Source organism: Raphanus sativus, unplaced genomic scaffold (genome assembly GCF_000801105.2).
Source record: "Raphanus sativus cultivar WK10039 unplaced genomic scaffold, ASM80110v3 Scaffold3744, whole genome shotgun sequence".
In the NCBI taxonomy this organism is placed as follows: Eukaryota; Viridiplantae; Streptophyta; class Magnoliopsida; order Brassicales; family Brassicaceae; genus Raphanus; species Raphanus sativus.
The window spans coordinates 1-9,930 of NW_026619048.1; the positions used below are offsets into that span (position 1 = coordinate 1).

The 9,930-nt window shown below is 29.6% G+C and overlaps 2 protein-coding genes across 3 annotated transcripts; one reads left to right on the forward strand and one right to left on the reverse strand.

The window, feature by feature from the left end:
- Positions 1-3,721: 3,721 nt before the first annotated feature.
- LOC130506861 (uncharacterized) lies at positions 3,722-4,066 on the reverse strand. Its single transcript, XM_057001555.1, has one exon. It carries the CDS (start codon positions 4,064-4,066, stop codon positions 3,722-3,724), a length of 345 nt encoding a protein of 114 aa, XP_056857535.1.
- Positions 4,067-5,309: 1,243 nt separating this feature from the next.
- LOC108835235 (monooxygenase 1) lies at positions 5,310-9,094 on the forward strand. Of its 2 annotated transcripts, none has more exons than XM_057001553.1 (5): positions 5,310-5,482; positions 5,595-5,737; positions 5,815-6,043; positions 7,727-7,955; positions 8,444-9,094. In XM_057001553.1, exons 1-5 carry the CDS (start codon positions 5,315-5,317, stop codon positions 8,962-8,964), a joined length of 1,290 nt encoding a protein of 429 aa, XP_056857533.1. In that variant the 5' UTR covers positions 5,310-5,314; the 3' UTR covers positions 8,965-9,094. The 2 variants fall into 2 exon arrangements, with proteins under 2 accessions (XP_056857533.1, XP_056857534.1); XM_057001554.1 differs by having other exon boundaries at positions 5,319-5,482; positions 5,591-5,737.
- Positions 9,095-9,930: the final 836 nt, after the last annotated feature.

Genomic DNA, 9,930 nt, shown 5'->3' on the forward strand with positions numbered 1-9,930 from the left:
AATACATGGAAATAGTAATATCCTAATACAAATATGCTAATACATAAATATGGTAAAGTCTAAGTCTTCCTTTCTTCCTTATGCGTCTGGTCCGGTTCGGTATTGTCTGTCCGGTACGTCCGCCCGGTACTGTCCGGTACGGTTCGGTTATGTCCGTCCATCCAATGGTTTATAACAATAACAATGTTTTGAAAACCGAATAGAACATTCATTTGATATTTTATATAGGTCAATGTTTGAACGGGTCCAACCGATTTAACCAAAATTTAAAAGAGAAATTATTTAAAATACCAATTTCATAGTACTACTTTTTATGTTTACACTAATCACTTTTACCATCACTTTTAATGAAGAATTTATATTTGAAGGTTTAGGATTTAGGGTTTAGATTTGATGTTTTAGGGGTTTAGGGTATATAATTTAGAGCTTAGAGTTGAAGATTTAGGATTTATTAATAGTTTATAAGTTTAGTTTTTAAAAAATAATTTTATAGAAATCTTTTGAAACACGAACCAAACATTAATTTGATATTGTATATGGGTAAATGTTCAAACCAGTCCAATTGGTTAAACTAAAATTTAAAATTTATTCTAATTTTAAATTAATAACCATATATATGTGTATAACTATAAAATTATTTTGATAAATTTTATATCATTGTTAGAATTCAAAAATGATATGAAAATAAAACGAAAAACTTCAAAAATATAAAAGTTGATGGAAACTAATTTATTTATATATATATATATAATATGAATTTTTATGAAATCTTTTTTAAATTTACAATTTTTTTTTTTAATTTGAATTAGAGAAAATCGGATTTTAGTATTGAACCAGATCACCAGTTTTAGCGAGTTTATATATATATATATATTAATAAAATAATATGAATTTTTATGAAATCTTTTTAAAATTTACAATTTTTTAATTTGAATTAGAGAAAATCGGGTTTTAGTATTGAACTGGATCACCAGTTTTAGCGAGTTTGACCAATTTTGACTGAATTTTCTTTTTAACTCAAATCTGGTTAGTACAACTTGAAACCGGTTAGAAGAGTGAATCACGGTCTGAGCGATCCAGTTTTCAAGACACTGTTTTATAGTATAGTTTACATAAAAATATTAATTAGTTGTCAAGCATTTTCTCGAAAAAAGTATTGATTAGCTGTCAAAAAGTGTGATTGGTAAATGATGATTGAAATGAGAGAAAATTAAAATGAAATGAATGAGTGGAAAATATATAGAGTAAATAAATAAAACAGTAATTAGTTGAAGTCATCATAACATATTTTACTCTTGCATAAATCAGAGAGGAAAAATAATCAGGTTTATTCTTCTTCAACAGTAGTTAGAGTAAAAAAGTGAAGCTGTTTTCTACTTGATTGGCACAGTAAAAGATGAAATGAGAGTAAATGATTTTTCCACTCTAAATATTTGTGATATCTGATCACACTCTTAGAGCATCCATAACCGTTAGAACTTCATTAAGTATCGAGTTTTAACTGTTTTCTGTTTGATTGGCACAGTAAAAGATGAAATGAGAGTAAATGATTTTTCTAATCTAAATATATATACTCCCTCTGTTTTTTAAAGATACATATTCTAGATTTTTCACATATATTAAGAAATCACATTAAAAATGTATTGATTTTTGTGAATAACAATTTTCCATAATCTTTAACCAATAAAAATCCAATAAACACAATTAATTTTTTTGAAGTTAACAGATTTTCATTAAATAATACATTGAAAAAGTAAAAAATATATCTTTTTAAAACAAATTTTTTTCCTAGAACATGGATCTTTAAAAAACAGAGGGAGTATGTGATATCTGATCACATTCTTAGAGCATCCATAACAGTTAGAACTCCATTAAGTATCTAAAAACAAATTATTAATATTTTATTGCAATTATTTTATTTATATTTTTAAATTTGAACTAGTATAAAAGTGACACATGGATGTGTGAATTTTTATAAGATTCTTAAAACATAGAGGTTTAGATTTTTTTCCCAATATTTCTCTTACCTTTTTTTCAGTTTTGATTATTTTTAATTTTGGAAACTTGTCTTAAAATCTCCATTAAAGATGCTATGGGGGAGTATTCAATTTATGATGTAATTTAATTTTAAATGGAATTTTAGATGATTTCAATAAATTGTAGAGATTTTGTAATTTTTGTTAAACTACTCTAGAATATCACCTCAAATTATGTGATTTGAGTTTTAACTTTCTTAACTAAGAAATTCTACCCAAACATCATAAAATCACTTGAAAATTTTAAAACTTCATAGCTTAAAATATTTACAATAACAGTGGATTTTAAAGTACTTTATGAAATGTCAATTTTAATAAAATAAGTTTTTAAAATTCATGTTTGAATAATTGTGAATTTGTCATTTTAACACAAATCACCTAAAACTCTCGGTTAAATTCTTAGCTATTGAAAGGAAATGAGCTCACGTGCTTTGTCATACAACTCACCAGTGATAAGAAAAGTAACCATGAATTTAAGTTGTCGAGGAATGATAATTTATCGAAAAAATTGTTACCAACATTGAATCATGGGTTGGTAAGCCAAAAAGCTAGACTGAACAAAGTTCTCTAATTTTGCTCTCTGATGAAGAGTAAGAAGACAAGTACACATGGATTGCAATCTAGGGTCATGTAGGACCATGGTAGCGTATATGAAAAAACATGCACGGGAAATCACAGAGAGTAGTGGCTGGACAGCATCTGGGGCAAGATCATGATAATATGCTAGGAGTCCATGTGATTAGGTAACATTGACTATTTACTTGCATATATACGGATATGCTTATCAATTGTTAATCACCGCTTGAATATTATAATTGCTTACTCAATTTAATTGTGTTTGTGTATACTATATATACCACTAGATATAACCCGTGCTCTAGGTAGATTGAAATAGTTTATTAAATTATTTTTGTACTAAATAATTTATTGTATATTTTTTTATGGGCATGTGCATTTATATATTCTTTTGGATTCAGTTGATTTATTCAGATTTTGGATTTTAAGAGTTAAAATTTTAAATTGTATTCTGATATTTACAAATTTTGGTTTAGATTTGGTTTTGAATTATTGTGGTTCAGTTTGGATTCGAGTTCAGATATCCATTTATTTATGTATTTATTTAACAAAGATTCAAATATACTTATATCCTCAAAATCCAAAAAAAAAATAATTTAAAACATTAAAAATTAAATAATGGAAGACTAAAATTGGACATGCAGCCTCATCTAATGTGATCGAGTGAAAAGTATTAGAGATGCGTGAAAAATAATGTGATCTCTACAACCGCTACCTGGATTATGTTTTCAATCGATTTACGAATTTTTTTTAAGCTTTTCTTATTTCTTATTTTTTTCTAGAAATTTGATTATATTTTTAATTTTTGATTAAATGTGAAAATTTCGTAAAGAAAAGAAATATTTGACTGAACTATAGATTCGATTTTGTGCGTGTGATGTTTTTTACCTCGATTTTCTTAATTCACAACTAATTACAATTATTTATTGCATTTGTGTACAGAAGCATCAACCATAGCTAAGTTCGGCAATATATGAAATTTTCAAATTCTATAAAAATTCGCATTTCAGTATTTTAGCTGATGTGAATCTTAATGATTTTGTAGTTTCTTTCTTTCAAAATGATATTATTCAGTAGTTTTTTTTTTGACAACAATATTGGCTAAAAGCCTAAGAAACCATCGGTTCAGATAGCCAAACCGGAGGTAGAGAATCGACATATAACATAGCTGAAAGAAAACTCCTCGCACCACGTGTAAGTTTGTCCGCCATTTTATTATGTGCCCTTGGAATATGTCTGATCTTGAAGGTATGGAAGAAAGTCTTACTGTGAGAAAATTCATCCATATGTGTAACAAAAGCTGTCCATTCTTCAGGTGAGGACACCATCTTCACCAGTTGAGAATCCGTCGCAAATACTACGTCTGAGAATTGCAGGGTCTTCATGCACTTTATCGCCCAAATCAAAGCTTCACATTCCGCATGTAAATGTGATAAGCTTCTTCGAAGATTCATTGCCCCCATCATAACATCCCCAGAACCCGTTTTACGGCAATACCAACCACGTTCTGTGAAAATATCTTGCTCCCTCCAAGTTCCATCAACACAGCATATACGGGTAATCCTCCATCAGATATTATTAAGTAGTTGTAGGAAGAAAATTTCAGTTCATTAGTACAAAGATTAAAATGTGGGGACTAAAAATAAGATGGTTAAAAAAAATTACTGTAAACACATTAAATTTTCTACTTTTGAGTTAAAAATAAAATAAAATATGAATATACTAATTGTCAAATGATTTTAAGGTCGACGTGTCAACATACTCAAATTGAAATTGATATGAAACATATGTCCAATACAGTGTAAAAATATTATATGAAATGTTTTTTTCTAATATATAGGGGACAAGCATAGTATATATAGTTTAGCCAGTCATGGTAAACTATATATACTATGTACTAGTAAACTATATATACTATGCACATGGTATATTTATTCTTTACAATTAGTGTACATATCTGTTTTGCTGAGTGGCAAGTTTATATGGCCTCACTAACTTACATACAATAGATTTGAATATCGTTGCAAACATTTTGGTTTTCCATCGTATTTTCCTTTTAAAGTTTGTTTTGCAAAGGCTGGGTTAGATATCTTTTGTAATTCACATTTTGAATACTTTAGTATTCCCGTATAAAAGTACTTTTCAATAAGCCATTTATAATGTTTGTATCTTTAATCATCTCTTCCAAACAAGCAAATTAATGGTGGTGGTGAACAACTGGGGACGCCTGTCTATTTGAAGATTGGTTTTCCCAAGATACCTGTCTTTAATTCTTTTTTATTTCAACTTCATTCAGTTTCAACATTGAGAACGCTAGGTGACTGAAAGGAGATAAGCGCACCAACTCTACCGAAAGTATACTTCAAAAAAACAGCCGGAGATAAATAATCTCTAATTTTAAAGTCAAATAAGACAACAAAGCTTGGACGATCTTTTGTGCAACTTTATAAAAACAAGTATGCATAATTTACTTTATGCAATACAATAACTTTTAGAAAAACATGCATGTATCATTAACTTTTTATTATAAGCTTTGTGATATAAGATTTTATGAATTTATTTATTTGAAAATCTTATAGGTGTCTTACAGTTATGGAAATCGACAAATACCAAATAATTATTTAGTGATAAATTACGCAATGAATTTCACACAAAAAAAAAATTCGCTATGAATGATAATTATAAATAACGAAAAATTTAACATGCCAATGCCACCGTACTCATTGTCCATGTGGCTTCAACCACCACCCATATATAGCGAGCGAGATAAAGATCGTAAAATCTGGCACAAGAATAATAATGGAAGAATTGGACATAGTGATAGTGGGAGGAGGCATTGCTGGTCTTGCGACTTCCCTTGCTCTTCACAGGTTCATTATTTTCAACTTCCTATATCTCTAAGTTAACTCGTAAACTATATACATGAATTATTGACTAATTAGCGTATCAACTAAACATATACTGATATAAATATAAAGAAAGGGTATAAAGAGCACTGTGTTGGAGAGATCAGAGTCTGTAAGATCGGAAGGAGCAGCATTTGGTATTCAGACTAATGGATGGCTTGCTCTTCAGCAGCTCGGCGTGGCCGATAAGCTCCGTCTCAATTCTCTCCCGATTCATCAGTAGGTGTACAAGTATTTATCATTTTAATAAATCTAATAATGATTCATTTATTTATAGGTTTCTATTGTATGGTTAGGATAAGAGATGTAATGATCGAGAAAGGGATCAAACGAAGAGAATCAGTCGGACCAGCATCGCATGGGGAAGTAAGAGGTGTAATAAGGAATGATATGGTCCGAGCTTTGGCTCATGCTCTTCCTATTGGGACTCTCCGGCTTGGTAGCCAAATTGTGTCGGTTAAGCGGGACGAAGCTACGTCGTTTCCAATTGTTCACCTCAGAAACGGACAAGATATCAAAGCAAAGGTAAGTCTACCGACTATTTGGTATATAGTAATTTGTTATTGTTCAATGATTGGGTCGTGGATATTTTACTATAGTTATTGTTTACTCGACAGCGACGTTATTGAAAGTCTTGACCGCATATATTTTATTTTCTCAATGCATCTACTGAAAGCTACATGTCCGGCATGAAAAATGGCTGAATTTACTAGTTGGCTGAATTTTTAAATAGTCACAAAATTGCAATGTTCTAAAAATCACTAGGCGATAACTAAGCGTTTTATAGAGGATTATCGACTAGGCGGATTATTCGGAGCCTAGGCGAAGTCTAGAAATTAGTTAGTTATTGATTTATTTTATATATTTTATACATTTATATGGCTTATTTTAATTTTTAAGTTTAATTATAAAATTATTGTCATGAATTATCAAAATTAGATATACGAAACATAAGAAACTAGACAAATTTGTAGATCTGTAAAAACATTATTGACTAATTTAACATATTTAGATAAATTTAGATCGATTTAAAAGATTTTAACCAATTTATAGCAATTTAAACCAATTTGAATCGTACGGATTGGTATAAATCGGATTTTTAAAAAAATCGTTTCGGATATGACTGAGTTACTGCCTATGCGGGGGCCTAGGCGCTTAGACTGATTTTTAGAACCTTGCAAAATTGTGTTTACAAAACTAAATAAATTTATATGTAACACATATAATACTATATACTATATATATATAATTTATTAAGTTCACTGACCATTAATTTTGCAGCCCTATTTCTTTGAAAAAATATCACCAACTTTAAACTAGATTGCGCAGTTACAGTTACCATACATCTTATTAAGGGTGTGTTATTGGATAGAGTATTTATAAATACTTTCAAAGATTTAGATTTTATTGTGATTCTGGTGTTATTGAATTAAAACTTTTCCAGAGTACGTTAAAATCTTATGTTATTAGTTTAGGATTTTACAAAAATACTTACAAGTTTTCAAAAGTCTGGAGTTATTCGTTCCATCACTTTACAAAATCACTAAAAGTCTTGTGTTATTCATTTTTTTTTGAAAATGACTGACTTTGTCATTCTTCTAAAGTATACTGTTATTAGTTAACTGATTACACATGATTTGTTCACAAAATCTATTTATCAAAGTATTGCATTTCGATCAGTATTCTCAGAGACTTCAATAATAATAAAAAAATACTCATTTATCATTTTTCTGATCTTCAATTTTGCAAAATGTCGTCACTGCTACCAAACGAATCAGTATCAAGTGATTCTCGCATCTTCTTCCATGAACACATATTCAATTAAAAGGGTGAATTCCAAAATTTAGCAGGAACGTGAAAATTACCCAATAATAATAATACATAAATTGGGACAAAAGCAAAGAAAAACATCGCTGCAAGTTTGTGCATGCAAAGCTGCAGTTTACTTTCTGCAAGTTTTGAAATGAATCAAATTACAATCGAACTATAGAAAATGAATAGTTAACAAGGAAATGATAAATATAACTACAAACACAACCATATTGATACTTCGCAAAAGTTTAGCATTATCTTTAACAAATTCTGTGATAATCTACACAACTTTTTGTTAAACAATTAAAATCATTTTTAATTTAATCTACTAATTAATTTTTAAAATCATAAAAACTCTTTTTAAATCATAAACCAATAACAGCCCACTTTCATTAGGTTTTGATTGGCTGTGACGGATCAAATTCTATCGTTTCTAAATTTTTGGGACTAAACCCGACTAAAGCCCTGGGTTCTCGGGCGGTGAGAGGATTCACAAACTATCCAAACGGCCATGGATTCCAGCAAGAGTTTATAAGAATCAAGATGGACAACGTCGTAAGCGGACGACTTCCTATAACTCACAATCTCGTCTTTTGGTTTGTTGTTATGCTGAAGTGTCCCCAAGGTAATTGATATTTTCTCCTTTCACGGTACGGTCAATATTATATATATCCATTTTATACAGAATATCATATAATTGAATAGTCGATAGTTATATCAATTTAATGTTGGATTTATTTATCAAGTGAACAGAAACAATAAAATATTTTATACTAGTAATTCTCAATGATAGTACAATGAATAAATATGTAAGTAATATATGCAAAATCTATCTTTCAACTACGAACTTATAAAATTAACTAAAACTTTTTGATTCGTATTGAAGATTTGTAGGATGAAATATAGTCAACAAAACTATAACAAAAAAAACTATTGGTTGATTACACTGGATTTTGATACACGGGAGATGACGAAGCGAAATGCGAATTTATTTCTGGAACATCTGAATTAATACGATAGGGTTACAAAAAATATCGATAGTTTATTTATTTATTTTAGTGATTGCTTAATGATTATATTGATTATGAATATGCTATATATATATAAACACAGACTCGACCAATTTTAAAAATCAAGAGGATGTCGCAAGATTGACACTAGCATCGGTCTGCGAATTCTCAGAGGAATGGAAAGAGATGGTGAAGAACTGCGATATCGACACCTTATATATCAGCCGTTTAAGGTACCGTTCACCATGGGACGTTATGTCCAGTAAGTTCCGACGAGGCACTGTGACAGTGGCTGGAGACAGTATGCATCTGATGGGTCCATTCATAGGACAAGGATGTTCGGCTGCGCTCGAAGACGGTGTTGTTTTGGCTAGGTGCTTGTGGAGCAAGTTAGGACAAGATGGTATGAACAATGGCTCTTCAAGGAAGCAAATTCAAGAAGCGATTGATGAGTACGTTAGAGAAAGAAGAGGGAGACTCGTGGGGCTCTCGACACAGACATATCTTACCGGTAGGTTAATTGAAGCTTCGTCCCCGGCAACGAAGCTCTTGCTTATACTTTTACTGATGATTCTGTTTCGTGACCATATTGGTCACACTCGATATGATTGTGGCCCTCTTTAATAGGAAACATATATCTTATGGACGTACGGTTTAAGTGAGAGAGTGTGTGAGATGTTTCATCAGGGGGTTTATTCAAATCGCGAGTGTATTTTTCCTCTCTTTTAATAAATAAACTAGAGCTTGACCCGTGCGGATTTTGATTTTGTTTTTTTTTTGTTTTTAAATTAATATTTTATTTTTATAATTAGTATCATATATTTAAAATGTGTTACTATATAACTAAATGTATATTGGTTATTTGAATATTTTAGGTTCTTATACATCATAATCGAATCGTACCAAAATATAGATAATGTGATTACTTTGGATTATTTGATTATTTTAGGTTATTTTTAGTTTGGATACAAAATATCTGAACCGAATCGGATACTAAAGTTATTTTTGGTACACAATATTTGAAGTTTTAGATACATTATTCATTTGGATATTTTTAAATTGCAATATATCATAATTCGATCTCACTCGGACCACGAGATCCGACTCAAAGCTCACCAAAATTTTTATTATACTCGAACAAAGCCTAATTTTAAAACTCAAAAGTCTAGTACCTAAAGAAAATGATCCATACGTGAACGGGTATCCGGAAGACCATATTGCCAATTGTATATTATTATATTTAACTGAATAATTAAAAAGAATAAAACTACTATTTTAGTGGTATTGAGACGTTCTAATCTAAACGCCATGTGTATTTTTACATATTTATAAATATATATTGATTTATATAAATGTCAGTATATATTTTATAATTTTTTAAATAATTGTTTATTATGAAATTTTTAAACACAGTAATTTTATTGTTTATATTAAGTAGTTTTGTTTTGGTTTTGAATTGTCAACTGTTTCATTAAGATTTTAAAATATGATCTGCCCGTCCCCACAGATATATTTTATATTGTTTTTCATGGACCATAATTTAATGTATGATAAAATTGTTATATATATTATTTCAAATTTGGTACCATT